The sequence below is a fragment of the Gadus macrocephalus genome, chromosome 2 (genome assembly GCF_031168955.1).
Source record: "Gadus macrocephalus chromosome 2, ASM3116895v1".
NCBI classification, from domain to species: Eukaryota; Metazoa; Chordata; class Actinopteri; order Gadiformes; family Gadidae; genus Gadus; species Gadus macrocephalus.
The window spans coordinates 5,169,824-5,189,776 of NC_082383.1; the positions used below are offsets into that span (position 1 = coordinate 5,169,824).

General features: G+C 43.0%; 2 protein-coding genes across 2 annotated transcripts; both read right to left on the reverse strand.

Moving 5' to 3' along the window:
* Nucleotides 1-970: 970 nt before the first annotated feature.
* On the reverse strand, nt 971-4,817 carry LOC132445438 (uncharacterized). The gene is made up of 2 exons (XM_060035423.1): nt 4,683-4,817; nt 971-2,561 (listed from the first exon to the last, which is right to left on the reverse strand). The coding sequence occupies exon 2, from the start codon at nt 2,516-2,518 to the stop codon at nt 986-988; it is 1,533 nt and encodes a 510-aa protein (XP_059891406.1). The 5' UTR covers nt 2,519-2,561; nt 4,683-4,817; the 3' UTR covers nt 971-985.
* On the reverse strand, nt 4,709-19,708 carry LOC132475945 (heat shock 70 kDa protein-like). Its single transcript, XM_060077357.1, has 2 exons — nt 19,102-19,708; nt 4,709-5,239 (listed from the first exon to the last, which is right to left on the reverse strand). The coding sequence occupies exons 1-2, from the start codon at nt 19,438-19,440 to the stop codon at nt 4,811-4,813; spliced, it is 768 nt and encodes a 255-aa protein (XP_059933340.1). The 5' UTR covers nt 19,441-19,708; the 3' UTR covers nt 4,709-4,810.
* Nucleotides 19,709-19,953: the final 245 nt, after the last annotated feature.

Genomic DNA, 19,953 nt, shown 5'->3' on the forward strand with positions numbered 1-19,953 from the left:
CTTTACAACTTTAAAACACAAAATGCTTGTAATCTTTTGATGGTTTCATTGTATTTGAATGCTTTACCCTGGTTAATTTTGTTGAGAATTTGCTTGACATACTGGTTCTTGGGTAGTATGAAGTATGAAAACTAAAAAAATTCTAAGTTAAGGTAAAAGATGCGTACAAAACGTAAAAAAAATATTTTTGACATGTAACAGGCAAAACATAGGGTCCTGAATAACGCCAGCACCCACCAACATGTGGTGGGCTGTGGGGTGTGTGTAGGACTACTTTCTTTCTACTTTCTTCTGAGCTGCTTGCCAGGCCCTACTTTACATGTTAAAAGTGAAAATGAACATGTACCAGAGGGTTTTTTATCAGATAAAAAAAAAGTCCGAATTTAACAGAACTTAGAAGAATCAGTTTCCAGTTCAAACGCCTTTATTTCCTTGTAGCCTATCACCTCCTATCCTGTTGCTTTAATTTATGAGAAGCACATTGTATTACCACTGTATGGAAGAATACACATGCCCTTAGCTGGTTTACCAGTACACAACGTTTAAAACTGAGCAAAGTTGATGCAAACAGATGGTTACAATGTCAATCAATAGTAAAGTATGTGATATATGATGTTTGACTCATTTATATTGAGTAAAACTTTCATGTTCCGCCATGTTCATGGCGAAACATGAACATGAACATTTTTCCCAACTGGAAAAACTCTGTTATCGAAATCTGGCCCCAGATGCCTAACGTGAGTGAATCATAATAGCGACATGAGGTGTCGTTCACAAGAACTCTGTCTATGTGTGTCTCTCTCTCTCTCTCTCTCTCTCTCTCTCTCTCTCTCTCTCTCTCTCTCTCTCTCTCTCTCTCTCTCTCTCTCTCTCTCTCTCTCTCTCTCTCTCTCTCTCTCTCTCTCTCTCTCTCTCTCCATCCCTCCCTTTCTACCTCCCCCCTCTCTCTCACTCTCTCTCCATCCCTCCCTTTCTACCTCCCCTCTCACTCTGTTTTTCCCTCTCTCCTCCCTGACATGTTCTCTCTCTCTCTATCTCTCCCTCCATCTATCTCCCTCTCTTCTTCTCTCTCTCTCTCTTTCTCTCCCTCTCTCCCTCTCCTTCTCGCTCCTTCCCTCTCTCTCTTCTCTCTCTCTTTCTCTCTCTCTCTCTCGGACTCTCTCCCTAACTCAATTTCGCTGAATGTTTGTGCAATGGTTAAAGGGAGGGTGTTCTGATTTTTGGTAAAATGGATGCACTTATGATCAGAAGAAGGGAAGGGTTGAATGGATTTAATCCTTACACCAATACCCCTAGTAAAAACTAAATCCAGAATATTTCCTTTGTTATGGGTGGGTTCTTTCACATGCTGAAGAAAATTTCGATCATCAAAAAGCTTCAGGAATGGTGCTACTTGTATAGGGAAATTAAAATCCCCAACTATAATGATCTTATCATGTTGGGGACATATGATGGACAACATATCTCTAAACTCAGCATAAAAGGATGTTACATCTTTGGACGTCCGATAGACAGTCACAGTAAGTAGGTCTTCAGGCTGTTTGATCATCAGTGCTAAGTATTCAAAATATGAAAATTCCCCAAATCGAAGTGGCTCAGATTCTGAATATCTCTTAGAATAAATAACGGCGACCCCACCATGGCTTTCCAATGGTCTATTGACCTGATGAGAGGTGAAACCATTTGGACAAGACTCTCTCAACTTATTGTAAAGAGTACTGTCTTTAAGCCAGGTTTCAGTTAAAAACATAAAGCTAATATTATTTTCAGAAATCAAATTATTCAATTCAGGGATTGTATCATCAATGAGGCCTCGAAGATTCAAAAGTGCAAAGTTTATCATCACAGGGATGAGGGATATAGGCAGCTTCTCCAACTTCTTCAGCTGGTGTTGGTACTCCTCTTTCTCCGCTAGCTGGTTGTTCTCCAGCCAGCGGATGGCCTGCTCACACTTCTCCTCCACCTTCTTCCTGTCCTCCTCACTCACTCTGTCCTTCAGGTTGTCCTCCCGCAGGCTGCTCTTCATGTTGAAGGCGTAGGACTCCAGGGCGTTGTTGGCCGCTATTTTCTCCCTCTGTTGCTCGTCTTCTTCTTTGTATTGGTCTGCTTCCTGAACCATCCTCTCGATGTCTTCCTCGCTCAGGCGATCTTTGTTGTTGGCGATGTGTTTTATTTTTACCGTGCTCTTGTCCACAGCAGACACGTTCAGAATGCCGTCTGCGTCGATGTCGAAGGTCACCTCGATCTGAGGTACCCCTCTCGGAGCGGGCGGGATTCCCGACAGCTCGAACTCGTCCAGCAGGTAATTGTCCTTGGTCATGGCTCTCTCTCCTTCAAAGACCTGGATCAGGACCCCCGGCTGGTTGTCGGTGCCTGTGCTGAAGGTCTGAGTCTGTTTGGTGGGGACGATGGTGCCCCGTATGATCAGGGGCGTCATGACTCCTCTGGCCGTCTCGATGCCCAGGGTTAGGGCTGTCCTGCCACGGTTTGGGTAGGCAGTCTGCATGGTGGCCTGCATGGCGGCACCGTAGCCTTGGATGAGTATGGGAGTATGGGGATAGCTGTATGGGAGTTCACAGTTAAAAGATAAGTGTTAGAAATGATTATTAGTTATGTCTTCACAATAGCAACATTTATAAATAAATTAAAAGAATGTTGACAGTTCCAATAGTTACAACATTTAAATAATAATGTAATCTGTAAGAATTTTTTTTATAATTTGTAGGGTTTTACAAATATAAAAGTATTATTATTATACATTATTATAAAGATTAACTGACTTTTTAAATGGAGAAAACTCTACTCCAAAGAGAGGTAGAGATGCATAGTGTCATACTGTTAATAATATTTATGGAGATGATTAAAGACAAGTCCTTCTATGGCAAGTCTTTCAAAATGTACTTTTAATTAAACATAAAACGTTTCTTTACCTTTAAGCGTGAAATCATCTTTCAAGATTGTCCAAAATTGGGACTTTATTGGCATTGACATATTAGGCCAACATTCACATTGCCAAAGCACAAAATGTCAAATATGATACAGCATAAGATACAAAACAATAGAACAAAATAAATTTTCTAGAAGAAAATCCTCATGTAACTACTAATCAATGTCCGTGTCCGGACATTCTCAACTTCTGTACCAGACACGTCACTCTTATATCTCACGTATGTGTCCCTTTCATGACCGTGTGTGCCAGTAAATTTCCACACTTCTGTGTACATGTCTATTTAACTTCTCTCTTATTTGTTGGCACTGAAACTCTCAGTGCCAGTTGTAAAGCTGTAGACGATAACTTTTTAGAGTCTAAACAGTTATCGTCCACAGCTTTAGAACAGGCTCAAGAGTCTAAACTTTAGACTCTTGAGTCTTAATGGCAGGGGCGGGATCTTCCCTTGAACAAACTGTTTACATGCTTTGTGTATCTAAATACACTTTTAATCTTTCTGATACTGCCTTATGTCACATTGATATGGCGACACATTAGTGCCATAATTCACTAATGTGATAAAAGATGCATTCGGCCGTATTATATTATTCCACGCGTGGAGATGTTAACTGCGAGCGCGCAAATGATCTCTGCACGCGTGCAAATTACCTCTGCGCGCGCAAAACAGCCTCTCGCGCGCGCAAATTACCTCAGCGCGCGCAAAACAGCCTCTCGCGCGTAACAGCCTCTCGCAAAGGTTGTTTTTACGCTCGCTCGAATTTAATTTTGGCACTATGGGGGAGGGAACCAAGGCAGGGCGGGCTTTCCTATGATTGGCCGTTTCTGAAGCGCGATATTTGATTGACAGCCCTCCTCTCATTCAATTCTGAATTGTTCAGTAAATGGCTGAAACGATAGTTACGTATTTTAACTCCAGATTCTATGAGTATAGGCGCAGCCTTTTAAGTGTCGGCCTCATTGTCCTTTAAATAGCAGAAGAAAAGCTGTTTATTGGGAGCAGAACGTCCGCCGGCGCCCGACTATATCTGCGAAATGCGGACGTCGTTGAGGCACGCCGCACGCGGACGTAATTGAGGCCCACGCTGTTGGTGGTCGGGGATTACACATTTTTCAGTGCTACGGCTCACGCCTAGGGATAACCCAATAGCAATAGCCTTAAAAGGCTGTTCCTATACTCATAGAATCTAGAGTTACAATACGTAACTACCGTTTCAGCCAATTCAGAATTGAATGAGAGGAAGGCTGAGGAGGGCTGTCAATCAAATATCGCGCTTCAGAAACGGCCAATCATAGGAAAGCCCGCCCTGCCTTGGTTCCCTCCCCCATAGTGCCAAAATTCGAGCGAGCGTAAAAACATCTTTCGCGAGAGGCTGTTACGCGCGAGAGGCTGTTTTGCGCGCGTTGAGGTAATTTGCGCACGCGAGAGGCTGTTTTGCGCGCGCAGAGGTAATTTGCGCGCGCGCAGAGGTCTTTTGCGCGCTCGCAGTTAATATCTACGCGTGTGGAATAATATAATACGCCCGAATGCATCTTTTATCACATTAGTGAATTATGGCACTAATGTGTCGCCATACATTGATGATGACAATCATCAATCGTCAATATTCTAAATTAAATATAAGTTCAGTGAATGTAATCAAAATTGCAGAGCTCCAGGCTCAAGTGGATAAATGACCTATAGAAATAGGCTTGTTAAACAAAACATGGAACATAGAAATAAGGGTTTGCTTACATTTGTCGGTCTTCTCAGTCTTGTTGATCGTTTCAGGCTTTTTGTGGTCAACTGACGGTACTGTGGGTTCTTTTATACTAAACATTTGTCCTCTAGATCATTCTGGAACATCCTAGGTAGTGCCCACATTAGGGTGACGTAGGCCATAAGGTGTAGCCGTCTTTTAATGATGTGTCATCCCGTGTTATTTGTTTCTCCCATGTGAGAAACCAAATAGATATTGTGCAGTTATTCATTTGTTTTTTAAGTCTGCAATAGCAATCATATTTCGATAATGAGTGGTTCGGCTTCACGGAACAATCTGGGCGAGACATAACCGGAACAACCTTAATAAAAAAAAAAGGGTAAAATGACCAACCAACAGAGGAGAGCATCAGAGAGAAAGGATGACAAACGCGTACGAAGGCGTACGACTCCAGGGCGTTCTTGGCCGCTATATTCTCCCTCTGTTGCTCGTCTTCTACCTTGTATTGGTCTGCTTCCTGCACCATCCTCTCGATGTCTTCCTTGCTCAGGCGGCCCTTGTCGTTGGTGATCTTGTTCTGTTTGCCCGTGCTCTTGTCCACAGCAGACACGTTCAGAATGCCACCTGCGTCGATGTCGGAGGTGACCTCGATCAGAGGTACCCCTCTATGACTATACTGTTAGTCATAGAGTTTAGTTATATCAGACACCAAAACGTCTCTGGCCGGTTAATATATATACGATAAACAATATAAGAATGTGTATATCCTTAATCTCACAGTTTAATCCCTCGTCATAATTACATTGTGTATGATGTTTTAATCCCAAACCTCCAACCTGGGATTCATTACATTAAAGTTTATAATAAGGTTGTAACATTTAAACTAGCTTGTTTCTTAAAATGACCTGCTGACCGCTGCAATGCTGGCCAGACTGTATCTTACTATCTATGACCCTCCCAAAACCTCTCCCTCACGTGCCACCCAGCCAGTCACGATATGCTAGTTGACGTCACAGTGACACAGCCAGTTAGAGTGGACAGAACACTGTTATTGAGTTATTTCAATTCAGTGATGTGAATGGTGAAGTAGGACGGGCCCAACAAGGGCACATCATCCACAGAGTAAAGGATACCCTGACCTTTGTCAGGGTATCCTTTACTCTTGCACCGGCCTATTTTATAAAAATATTGATTTGGCGGCATCCTCAGGAGGTGGAGCCAGATGGCTGGTAACCGGTAGGTTCTAGTTCGATCCCCTTGAGGTGGTCCTGAGCAAGACCCCTCTCCCTTACTGCTCCCGACGAGCTGGCTGTCGCCTTACATGGCTGACACCGCCGTCGGTGAGTGAATGTGTGCAGAGATTGGAGAGTTTTAGGCAATACTGTAAAGCGCTTTGACTGGCTACTGGTTAGAAAAGCGCTACATAAATGCAGTCCATTTACCATTTTATTTTAGCACAATCAAAATCATCATTATAAAACTTCTCGATTACACTAGACTACTTGAAGAGGTAAACATTATACCATTATGTTCCTGTTATAATAAATTATAGAACAATGAATTTGTATGTGCATTAACAGCTACAAGATAAAATAAACATTCTACAACAAAAGCGATCTCTATTTTATTGCTACTGCAATATGGAATAAATTCACGCTTATAAGGGAAAAACTGGAAGATGTCTCATAATGTATCCTTTACTTTTTTTGCAAACATATTCCACCCAGTCCAACTTTATGCAGTCATTTTGTGACCTTGCATGAACGTATTTATATTTACATAGCAAGGACAAATCCGGTGTAAAATGGATTTGGGATATGTTTGGTATGATAACGAATTGGAACGTTCGTTTAGGAACAATAGTATAATGTGTGTATGTATATATATATATATATATATATATATATATATATATTTATTAATAAATGAAAATGTTAATAATTATTATGACTAAGGAATGTTAATTTCAATGAATTACGGAGAAGGGATGGGATTAAATAAGTGTAAACTTCTTCCCACCCCTTTTCGAACATGTTACAATTATCAAGTATTTATCATTTATGTATCTAATTATGCTTTCTATTTTGTTTAACATCAATAATTTGTGTATGATATATATTTTTTGTTTTCTTTTACATGTTCGAAATAAATTTAAATCAAATCAAATCAAATCAAAAACCAGCCAACCGGCTCCACCTCCTGAGGATGCCGCCATATCAATATTTTTATAAAATAGGCCGGTGCAAGAGTAAAGGATACCCTGACAAAAGTCAGGGTATCCTTTACTCTGTGGAAGATGTGTCCTTGTTGGGTCCGTCCTACTTCACCTTGCACATCACTGAATTGAAATAACTCGATAACAGTGTTCTGTCCACTCTAACTGTGTCGCTGTGACGTCAACTAGCATATCTTGCCTGGCTGGGTGGCACGTGAGGGAGAGGTTTTGGGAGGGTCATAGATAGTAAGATACTGTCTGGCCAGCATTGCAGCGGTCAGCAGCTCATTTTAAGATACGAGCTAGTTTAAATGTTACAACCTTCCGGTTGCCAGCCAACCCGCTCTACCTCCTGATCATGCTGCCCATTTAATAAACGTAATGTAATGAATCCCAGGTTGGAGGTTTGGGATTAAAACATCATACACAATGTAATTATGACAAGGGATTAAACTGTTAGATTAAGGATATACACATTCTTGCATTGTTTATCATAATATCTATTCACCGGCCAGAGTTGTTTTGGTGTCTGATATAACCTGCTCTATGACTAATATTATAATCGACCAACAGATTATTTTAATATACATTTTTATATACCCTGAAGACGAGCAACAGAGGGAGAATATAGCGGCCAAGAACGCCCTGGAGTCCTACGCCTTCAACATGAAGAGCAGCCTGCGGGAGGACAACCTGAAGGACAGAGTGAGTGAGGAGGACAGGAAGAAGGTGGAGGAGAAGTGTGAGCAGGCCATCCTCTGGCTGGAGAACAACCAGCTAGCGGAGAAAGAGGAGTACCAACACCAGCTGAAGGAGTTGGAGAAGCTGTGTAGCCCCATCATCTCCAGGCTGTACCAGGTGGGAATGCCAGCAGGCAGCTGTGGAGAGCAGGCCAGAGCTGGCTCCCAGGGGCCCACCATCGAGGAGGTGGACTGAAGCAGACTGTTGGACTGAATGGAATATGATCAATATGACTGTTATGGATTTAAAAGGGTATTTCTTGTTCCCCCTCCTCGTGGTTCTCTGTGTAGAGTGCGTACCATGCCCGTGGTCCTTTGCTGCAGGTCTTCCCCTCTATTTCTTTTACCTTTTTATATATACCGGTACCATACCTACCTGTCAATCTCACTCTACAGTAATAAGGATAAAACCTTTTTTTCTTTCAAATGCTGTATAATGACTGAGCACTCTGCCACATGTTCTCATTTGATGTAAATACGTTCATGCAAGGTCAAAAAATGACTGCATATAGTTGGACTTTAAAATGTAAATATTATGAGACATTTTCACGTTTTTCCCTTATAAGCGTGAATTTATTCCACACTGAAGAAACAATAAAATAGAGATCCCCTTTGTTGTAGAATGTTTATTTCATCTTTTAGCTGTTAATACACATACAAATGCATTGTTCTATAATTTATAATAACAGGGACATAATGGTATAATGTTTTATCTCTTCAAGTAGTCTAGTAGTCTAATCGAGAAGTTTTTTAATGATGATTTTGATTGTGCTAAAATAAAAATGGTAAATGGACTGCATTTATGTAGTGCTTTTCTAACTAGTAGCCACTCAAAGCGCTTTACAGTATTGCCTAAAACTCTCCAATCTCTGCACACATTCACTCACGACGGCGGTGTCAACCATGCAAGGCGACAGCCAGCTCATCGGGAGCAGTAAGGGAGAGGGGTCTTGCTCAGGACCACCTCAACCCTCAGCAAGGAGGAGCTAGGGGATCGAACTAGCAACCCTCCGCTTACCAGCCAACCCGCTCCACCTCCTGAGGATGCTGCAAAATCAATATTTTTATATAATAGGCCGGTGCAAGAGTAAAGGATACCCTGACAAAGGTCAGGGTATCCTTTACTCTGTGGAAGATGTGTCCTTGTTGGGTCCGTCCTACCTCACCATTCACATCACTGAATTGAAATAACTCAATAACAGTGTTCTGTCCACTCTAACTGGCTGTGTCGCTGTGACGTCAACTAGCATATCTTGACTGGCTGGGTGGCACGTGTGGGAGAGGTTTTGGGAGGGTCATAGATAGTAAGATACTGTCCGGCCAGCATTGCAGCGGTCAGCAGCTCATGTTAAGATACAAGCTAGTTTAAATGTTACAACCTTCCGGTTACCAGCGAACCCCCTCCACCTCCTGATCATGCTGCCCATTTAATAAACTTAAGTGAAATTAATCCCAGGTTGGAGGTTTGGGATTAAAACATCATACACAATGTAATAATGACATGGGATTGAATTTTTAGATTAAGGATATACACATTCTTCTATAGTTTATCATATCAATTCACCGGCCAGAGACGTTTGGTGTCCGAGATAACCAACCTCTATGACTAGCAGTATGATCGACTAACAGATCATTTTATTACACATTGCCCTGCCGCCTCGTTACAGTTGCACATGGTCTCTGTGGCGGGACCTGCCCCTGTCAACAGCACCAGTTCTTCCTGCTGCAGCATATAGGCCTACACAGAGGGTGTTATGGGGAAGTGAGCGAGTGGACCCAAATGCTCGCAGCTCAACACAGAGTGAGACTGACACAGAGAGTCAATTAAAGGTCCTTTACTGAGGACCAACAGATTAGTAAAGACGGGGTTTGGGGGCTTTATGGTAGGAGGGTAGTCGGACAGGCGAGGGTTCAGCGACAGGAGGGTAGTCAGACAGGCGAGGGTTCTGCGACACTAGAGACAGAAAGGAGATCGTTAGGATGAGTGACGGAACACAAGGACTCAGCAATCTTGGCACTAGGAAGGGCCAGGGACGAGGTACTAACTGTTACGTGTGAGACAACAATCTATTAATGATTGTCTGGAGATCCGGGGTTGATATACTGGGTGCTGATGGAGGATTGCCAGCAGGTGTGTAGAGCAGGATGAATGGATGATGAGACTGGGCCCCACTAGGTGGCAGAGTTAGACAGCGTGACAGAGGGAGCCTCGTCCAGCCTTTTACGTGTGCTATACAGGCGCGCAGCTTGTGAACAGGCAAAGCAGGCAACTGCTTGGGGCCCGCAAGGGCCGACAAACTTCACTCCAAACATATGACTCATAGTAACTGCAGTCACTGCGTCTCACTCGCAGTACAATTTCAACCACAACAAGTTGGAAACCCCCCTTAAGGGGGTTTGTTTGTATTATTATTATTATTATTATTATTATTATTTATTTCTACCGGATTATTTGGGACCAAAAGTTATAAAGATTGGTAGGCTGCCATTACCATTAGGAAGGTACAATATTCATGAAACTTGTTAAACATTAACCATTTGTCATGTTGAATAACTTTCAGGAAGTTTGTATCAAACAAGTAGCCCTTCGTATTACTCTGTACCCTTTAAGTAACTCCCCTGGTCTAGGCCGACAACTGTGTCTCATTGAAAAGTAATACTAGTTGTATTATTATGTACACTATCTATTATTATCTACACTAGTAGTTAGTTTCGTCGTCTGAGACGTCTCGCCCTTCGTGACACTCCTCTGGGATCGAGCTCTTACAACAACAACCGCACTGCGTCTTTCCTCACACGCAGTCGATGCTCCCTGCATTTAGCGTACATCCATCGGTACCCGTGAAGCTGTCCAGAGTAGGCCTACTGCAGTTGGTCGCTAATAAAATCCACCAGGACCGACAGGTCAGAGTACGCCTTGCGGCGAGTGTCCCCTATCTCACAGTATCCTCTTCAGATGTCTCTCACTTATGTGGAAGGCGTGCCTACTGGCAAGTATCGATTTGATGTCCGAATATTTGAGGCCAAGCTCAAAATAAACATTGATAAATCCCCCAAACTCCATCGTTGTGGTTGTTAGTTTTTTCCTCTGACCCGACCACTCGTTTGACCGCGATCTAGCATCTAGGATCGATTGCTCTTTCTTGGGTACCCGGATGTTAACACTGAATTTCGTACACTGAATTTTGATGGTGACTTTGGCGGACTGAATTTTTGGACGCTGAAAATATTTGAGTTGAATATTTTAACGTTGAATTTTTTAACGTTGAAATTTTTAACATTGAAAAATGAAGGTGAATATGATATATTGAAAATGTAAAGAGTTAAATTCAGAGGCAAAAAATTCAGATAGGTTATTTCAATGCATAAATATTCAGTGCTTATAATTCAATGTGTTTTTATTTTCAAAACCCGATGGCACAGATTTACTTCCATACACACACATTCTAGGCTAATACATACAGAGGGCGGCCCGCTTCTCACCTGATGTGATAACATAGGAACAACTACGTGATGATAGTGTAAACACAAGGGTGTCCTATTCACTAAACCCCTATGGCGTACCAAGCACAAAATAATAACCAGCCACGACGCATGAACCAAACAGGCAAACGGGGACTAATACAATGGGGGGCAAAGAAGAAGAGGGGCAACAGAGGAAAACACAAGGACAACAACCACACACGTCACACCCCTTCACATAAGAGCAATGGCTTGCGATACTGCGCACCAACATCACACACGAGGAAGGGCATCCGCACACACATTATTGGAGCCCTTCCGGACCACGGCACCTGCCAATATCCTTTAAACAAATCAAATTTGTAACAACCAACTCCTCACCCTACCGACCAATTCCTCACCCTACCGAACAACTCCTCACCTTACCGACCAACACACTGCCTTGTTTCAAAACGGTGGTCACGGAAGGAACATCACCGAACAGACAAGGGAACGCATGTATCTGGGCTGCCATGTCACCCTACGTTCCTCATCCAGATAGGTCAGATGGGCATTAAGAGACAACAGCATCTGAGAGTTCAACAACCGATGGGTCTGTTGAGGAGCACTCCGCAACTCCAATCCATCCTCGTCACCCTCAGTAACCTGGTATGAGCCTGGAACCAATACAGCTAATATGGCAGACTTGACAGTGGGACCTGTAGACCCTTCTAAGGAGTCCTCGTGAGGAGTAACCTTTGCATGGTATAACTTTAGCATGTTGACGTGGCAAACTCTAGACTTGCGCCTCCGATCTGGGGTCTGGATAACATAAAATGTGTCACTCAACTTCTGTTCCACTCAATAAGGACAGGAGAAACTTGACGTCTATTGGACTTGTTGACGGCGCAGTTTGAGGAAATGTTTGCTGGAATTGAGAAGTAAAACACCACACCCCTGGAACCGCCCCTCATCATATCAAGAACAGCACCAAGCACTCTGGCAGAGTACTCAACAACATCCTCACCGAAACAAACCTGGTCATCATCGACAACAAAATCCCCCCCCCCCACCACAGCTCCTCCTCCACTGACATCCTGGCCCTCATGCTCTGTACCCCAGACCTCGGCAGCAAAACAGGCACTTTTTCTGTAAGCCAATTTTGGATACTTTTCCCTTTTTAGCAGAAAAATGTAGCGACTGGCTCGACTAAAGTCTTGAACCGTTTGTCAAAGTAAGGCAGATCATTTTCTTCAATCAAGTGTTAAATGCTATAGGGATGATACTTTTATCTTTTTTGGAATGTCACGCAACCCTGCGCTACCAACGCATTGGGCAGCCCTTCCCTAGCTGATGGGGATGACCGGTTTCCATCTCGTTGTCGTTGAAATTGTCCTGCGAGGGAGATGCAGTCACTGCAGTTACTATGAGTCATTGCTGTGGAGTAAAGTTTGGCGGCCCTTGGGGGCCACAAGCAGTTGCCTGCTTTGCCTGTTCACAAGCTGCACGTCTGCAAAGCAGAAGGCTGGACGAGGCTCCCTCTGTCACACCGTCTAACTGCCACCTAGTGGGGCCCAGTCTCATCATCCATTCATCCTGCTCTACACACCTGCTGGCAATCCTCCATCAGCACCCAGTATATCAACCCCGGTTCACCAGACAATCATCACTAGAGCGTTGTCTCACACGTAACAGTTATTACCTCGTCCCTGGCCCTAACAAGTGCCAAGTCTGCTGAGTCCTTGTGTTCCGTCACTCATCCTAACGATCTCCTCTCTGTCTCTAGTGTCGCAGAACCCTCGCCTGTCTGACTACCCTCCTGTCGCCCAACCCTCACCTGTCTGACTACCCTCCTGCCGCTGAACCCTCGCCTGTCCGACTACCCTCCTGCCATAAAGCCCCCAAACCCCTCAGTAAAGGAGGACTCTCTGTGTCAGTGTCACTCTTTGTTGAGCTGCGAGCATTTGGGTCCACTCGCTCACTTCCCCATAACACCCTCTGCGTATATGCTGCAGCAGGAAGAACTGGTGCTGTTGACAGGGGCAGGTCCACAGAGAACATGTGCAACTGTAACGAGGCAGCAGTGATGTGCAAGGTGAAGTAGGACGGACCCAACAAGGGACGCATCTTCCACAACTGCCGCCGGCCCATTGACAAGCAGCGTGACTTCTTGACTAAAATGTGCCTCCAGGTGAAGGATGGACCAGTGCACAAGTAAATGATAGACCGGTGCACAAGTAAAAAATAAACCTGTGCAGTAGTAAACGATAGATTTGGTTCAGAAGTAAACGATACCCTGACTTGTTTGCAAAAGTCAGGGTATATTAAAATGTATAATAAAATGATCTGTTAGTCGATTATACTGCTCGTCATTGAGGTTGGTTATTTCGGACATCAAACGTTTCTGGCCGGTGAATTTATATGATAAACTAAAGAAGAATGTGTATATCCTTAATCTAAAGATTTAATCCCATGTCATACTTACATTGTGTATGATGTTTTAATCCCAAATCTCCAACCTGGGATTCATTTCACTTAAATTTATTAAATGGGCAGCATGATCAGGAGGTAGAGCGGGTTGGCTGGTAACCGGTAGTTGTAACATTTTAACTAGCTAGCCTGGCACCGCCCACCTACCTACTTCCGCTCAATTTACATTTCACTTTAGTCTGGGTCTGCTTCATATGCATGGGTTCCTTGGAAGCCAGATTTTTGGCGGTCCAATCAGCGAACAGAGGGAGTGGCTGAGAACGATGAAGTTAAAGTCAGCTCTCGTTGACGGACATCTTCACGCACAGTGTTTGGTTTGTTTACAGCCTGCGCGCAACGTGATTCCTGGCCAAACGTTAGCGATTGGTTATGGCAGATCCAGAGTGGCACTGGGCAGATCCAATAGTTTTAAACTTCAACAGACACCCGCCTTCAAGTGAGTCAACGTTTGTCAATTGAGTAGGTCCAGACTCGCTGTACAAATGAAATGAAGTACGAGAGTCTGGTAGTACCAGGCTATTAAAATGAGCTGCTGACCGCTGCAATGCTGGCCGGACTGTATCTTACTATCTATGACCCTCCCAAAACCTCTCCCACACGTGCCACCCAGCCAGTCAGGATATGCTAGTTCACGTCACAGCGACACAGCCAGTTAGAGTGGACAGAACATTGTTATTGAGTTATTTCAATTCAGTGATGTGCAAGGTGAGGTAGGACGGACCCAACAAGGACACATCTTCCACAGAGTAAAGGATACCCTGACTTTTGTCAGGGTACCCTTTACTCTTGCACCGGCCTATTTTATAAAAATATTGATTTTGCGGCATCCTCAGGAGGTGGAGCCGGTTGGCTGGTAACCGGTAGGTTGCTAGTTCGATCCCCTAGCTCCTCCTAGCTGAGGGTTGAGGTGGTCCTGAGCAAGACCCCTCTCCCTTACTGCTCCCGACGAGCTGGCTGTCGCCTTGCATGGTTGACACCGCCGTCGGTGAGTGAATGTGTGCAGAGATTGGTGAATTTTAGGCAATACTGTAAAGCGCTTTGAGTGGCTACTGGTTAGAAAAGCGCTACATTAATGCAGTCCATTTACCATTTTTATTTAAGCACAATCAAAATCATCACTAAAAAACTTCTCGATTAGACTAGACTACTTTAAGAGGTTAAACATTATACCATTATGTTCCTGTTATAATAAATTATAGAACAATGAATTTGTATGTGTATTAACAGCTACAAGATAAAATAAACATTCTACAACAAAGGGATCTCTCAATTATTGTATCTTCAATGTGGAATAAATTCACGCTTATGAGGGAAAAATGGGAAAAGGTCTCATAATGTATCCTTTCCTTTTTTGCAAGCATATTCCACTCGGTCCAACTTTATGCATTCATTTTGTGACCTTGCATGAACGTATTTATATATATTTTTTTTTACTTATTGCAAGTCACTTTGGATAAAAGCGTCCGCTAAATGCCATACATGTAAATGTAAATTATTTACATAGCAAGGACAAATCCGGTGTAAAATGGATTTGGGATATGTTTGTTATGATAACGAGAAGGAACGTTCGTTTTGGAGCACAGAAACCGTGCGCATTCTTCAGTTGGCTGTTTTTAGCAGATTCTGCCAAAACGCTATAAACTTGGAACGATAGGGGTCCTGAAGTCCAATACAAGACTAAGTTCACAATTCAATATATGTTTTGTAAATAAAATGTGCCAGTGATTATTCAATAGATCAGCAACTCAATAGTTTCTGTTCTTTAGCCTACGTGGTTGTTGGTCGCTTTATGTTTCTTTCTAATGAAGGTAGTTGGGTTCTTGTTCTGCCTTGATGTAGCCTATTATATATATTTATATTTGTATAGAACTTTAGATCTGAAACAGATATTTATACATTTCGTACTGCACTCATATATGAAACAGATCTAATTAAACAAATTAAATTAAACGTTATTAGTGGTGAATATATAATGACATTTTGTTTTAAACTCTCCACAAGGGTGCACAATACAATGGAGAACAGGTAGGATAATAAAAGGAAAAAGCTAAGCCTCGATGCAAGACAATATGACTGGGTGGGAAGATACAAATATAAAAGTAACCAGAAAGTAGCATGCCGTGCAAATTTAAGTTTTGGGCTGCTTGAGCTAAGGTGGGCCATGCGACGGTAGGCCTACTGGCCTACTAGCCATGCTGAGCGTCTACCGTAAAGATTGATAGATTGCGGGAAACATAGGAACTATTTCCAGAAAAAGGGTCCTATGCTCCCCGGTATGTATTGCTACAGGGGAACATGGGACCCTTTATGGGAAAAACGGAGAACATAGGACTTTTTTCCAAAAAAGGGTCCCATGTTCTCCAAGCGGGGAACATAGGACCCCGGGAACGTAGGGATGACCCCACTCATTTTACACTTCGTATTTTAATTAGTGCAAACATTTTGTCCAGATTGTTATAAATAAACAATTTAAACGTGCCCGTGGTGTCTGGCTCCTCCTCGTTACTTCACTGTTGCTTTCCACCCGATCAGAAGGAATCCTGTAGGTTATCTTCACCCCCTTTCCCCCACTCCTCCTACATATGTTTCTCAGTTTTACTCAAAGGGAGTTATTAAATGGAGAACCCTATCCAGAAAGCTGTCGGGGGAATCCAGAGGGAACAGCGCCTCCCCGAGTGCCCCCGAGGCAATGACCCCCTCATGTGTGGGAGGTTATTCTTCATGCTCAGTGTGTATGATCATGGCAAGCTGCATTATAGGAATAAGGAATAGAGAACCAGATCAATAGTTGCTTAATTTCTAAAGATGGAATGTGGAATCTACCTGAATTATCCACATTGAGTGTGTGAGCAGACAGAAATGTATTCTCCTCAAAGTGTGTGTTATGTTAATCTTCGTAATTACAAAGTCAAACGCCATTTTAATGCTGGATCTATCCAAAAAATTGCATATATGTCAGCCGTGTTTGTTTTTGCAAACAGAAACTTGACAGTCACGTGACGTGGACTCAGGCCTATACAAAAGAATTGGGCCAAAAAAATTAAGATAGAATAGTTATGTTATTAGTTCTATGATTGTAGGTGTAGCTGTCTAAGCTTCGCCCTATGGGGCGTGTCTCGTGCACGTGCTCGTGCATAGAACTAGTTATAATAAAATTACTATCTTTTTCCGCTTTGGACCGACGTAGGACCTACATTTTGGTATGAGGACGGGGTTGTTAAAGCATATTCCTAACTACATGGGCCTCATCCATCATCGGGAAGAGAGTCTAAAACATGAACTTTAAAATAATTTACGACTTTAAAACATAAAATGCTTGCAATGGTTTAATAGTTTTATTGTAATTGAATGCCTATTTTTTTGTTTGTTAACCATGGTTAATTTGGTTGAGAATTTGCTTCACAGAATGGTTCGTGGGTAAAGCATGGAAACTAGAATGGTTTTTGAGTTACGGTAAAAGATGGGTACAAAACGCAGTGAATTTAAAAAGTTTTAATTTTGATAGAACAAGCAAAGTTACAACAACAGACAAAACATAGGGCCCTGAATAACGCCAGCACCGGCTGTGGGGTGTGTGGACTCTTTCTTTGGAGCAGCTTGCCAGGCCCTACTTTAAATGTTAAAAAGTGTAGATGAACATGTCGTTTATTTTTCCATTTAGGGCATTTCGCAGATGCTTTAATTCAAAGCGAGTTACAATAAGTAATTCGCTTACAAAAAACAGTCAGAACTAAACAGAACTTAGTAGGATCAGTTTCAAGTTCTAACGCCTTATTTCATGTAGCCTATCAACTACTATCCTTTTGCTTTTATTAATGAGAAGCACATTGTATTGCCACTGTATGGAAGGCTACACTTGGCCTTATCTAGAGCTGGTTTACCCATACACAACGTTTAAAACTGAGCAAAGTCGATGCCAACAGACGGTTTCATGTTCCGCCATGTTCATGCGGTGAACATGGCGCCATCATGGTTTACTATAGTAAACCATCACCAATTAGGCAACTCTGTTATCAAAATCTGGCCCCAGTGGCCAAACGGAAGTAGAACCATAAGAGCGTTATGAGGTGTCGTTCTCCCTCTCCATCTCTCTCTCTCTCTCTCTCTCTCTCTCTCCATCCCTCCCTTTCTACCTCCCCTCTCTCTCACACTCTATCTATGTCTCTTTGACTCTCTCTTCCACTCTCTCTCTTTCACTTTCTCTTTGACTCTCTCCCTCTTTGACAATCTCTCTCTCTCCCTCCCTCTCTCTCTCTCTCTCTCTCTCTCTCTCTCTCTCTCTCTCTCTTTCTCTCTCTCTGTGACTCCCTCCCACTTTGACTCTCTCTCTCCCTCCCTCTCTCTCTCTCTCTCTCTCTCTCTCTCTCTCTCTCTCTCTCTCTCTCTCTCTCTCTCTCTCTCTCTCTCTCTTTCTCTCTCTCTGTGACTCCCTCCCACTTTGACTCTCTCTCTCCCTCTCTTTCTCTGACACTCTCTCTCTGACTCATTCGCTCTCTGACTCTTTCCCTCTGACTCTCTATCTCTCTCCCCCTCCATCCCTCCTTCCCTCCCCCCTGAAGTTTTTTTCCCCATAATTCCGTTTCTTGGAATTAGCCAGCAATTGTGATTTTTGGTAAAATGGATGCAATAATGATCAGAGGGAAGGAAGGGGGGAATGGATGTAATTCTTACATCAATACCCCTAGTAAAAACTAAATCCAGTGTGTTTCCTTGTTTGTGGGTGGGTTCTTTCACGTGCTGAAGAAAATGTTGATAATCAAAAAGCTGCTTGAAAGCTTTTGTTTGTTCAGCGAAATTAAAATCCCCAACTATAATGATTTTATCATGCTTGCAACATATTATGGACAACATTTTTTCAAACTCCTCATAAAAGGTAGTTACTTTTTCAGCTGGCGGCCGATAGACAGTCACAGTAAGTAGGTCTTCAGGCTGTTTGATCATCAGTGCTAAGTATTCAAAAGATGAAAAATCCTGAAATCGAAGTGGCTCAGATTCTGAATATCTCTCAGAATAAATAACAGCGACCCCACCTCTTGTTTTACCCGATCTATTGACGTGATGAGAGGTGTAACCAAATGGACAAGCCTTTCTCAGCTTATTGTGAGCAGAATCGTCGTCAAGCCAGGTTTCAGTTAAAAACATAAAGCCAATATTATTTTCAGAAATCAAATCATTCAATTCAGGGATTTTATCAGAGAGGGAGTGAAGATTCAAAAGTGCAAACTTTATCATCATGGGGGTGAGGGGAATACATATCTTCTCCAACTCCTTCAGCTTGCGTTTGCACTCCTCTTTCCTCGCCAGCTGGTCGTTCTTCAGCCAGAAGATGGCCTGCTCACACTTCTCCTCCACCTTCTTCCTGTCCTCCTCACTCACTCTGTCCTTCAGGTTGTCCTCCTGCAGGCTTCTCTTCATGTTGAAGGCGTAGGACTCCAGGGCGTTCTTGGCCGCTATATTCTCCCTCTGTTGCTCGTCTTCTACCTTGTATTGGTCTGCTTCCTGCACCATCCTCTCGATGTCTTCCTCGCGCAGGCGACCTTTGTTGTTGGCGATGTGTTTTATTTTTACCGTGCTCTTGTCCACAGCAGACACGTTCAGAATGCCGTCTGCGTCGATGTCGAAGGTGACCTCGATCTGAGGTACCCCTCTCGGAGCGGGCGGGATTCCCGACAGCTCGAACTCGCACAGCAGGTGGTTGTCCTTGGTCATGGCTCTCTCTCCTTCCAAGACCTGGATCAGGACCCCGGGCTGGTTGTCGGTGCCTGTGCTGAAGGTCTGAGTCTGTTTGGTGGGGATGATGGTGTCCCGTATGATCAGGGGCGTCAAGACTCCTCCGGCGGTGTCGATGCCCAGGGTTAGGGCTGTCCTGCCATGGTTGGGGTAGGCAGCCTGCATGGTGGCCTTCATGGCGGCACCGTAAGCCTTGGATGACTATGGGAGGATGGGGATAGCTGTATGGGAGTTTACAGTTAAAAGATAAGTCTTAGAAATTCTTATTAGTTATGTCTTCATAATAGCAACATTTATGAAGAAATTAAAAGAATGCTGACAGTTCCAATAGTTACAACATTTAAATAATAATCTAAACTGTAAAAAAGTATGTTATAATCTATAGGGTTAATCTAATAATATATTTTATCAAATATTTTTCTAAGTATTATTATACATTTATATTATTATATAGATTAACTAACTTTTTAAATGGAGAAAATTCTATGCTATAGAGAGAGGTAGAGATGCATAGTGTCAAACTGTTAACAATATTTATGGAGATGATTCTATGGCATCTATCTATGGCAAGTCTTTCAAAATGTACTTTTAATTAAAAAATAAAACGTTTTAAGCCTGCAGTCATCTTTCAAAATTGTCTAAAATGTTAAAGGACTTTATTGGCATTGACATATTAGGCCAACATTCATA

What these genes read in the sequence shown, in the direction of transcription:
- LOC132475945 (XM_060077357.1), bottom strand. Translation starts at nt 19,440, where the DNA reads ATGAAGGCCACCATGCAGGCTGCCTACCCCAACCATGGCAGGACAGCC. An exon ending in CTGCTGTGGACAAGAGCACG is followed by an intron (nt 5,240 to 19,101) that starts GTAAAAATAAAA and finishes GCTGTGGACAAG; the next exon opens with AGCACGGGCAAACAGAACAA.
- LOC132445438 (XM_060035423.1), bottom strand. Translation starts at nt 2,518, where the DNA reads ATGCAGGCCACCATGCAGACTGCCTACCCAAACCGTGGCAGGACAGCC.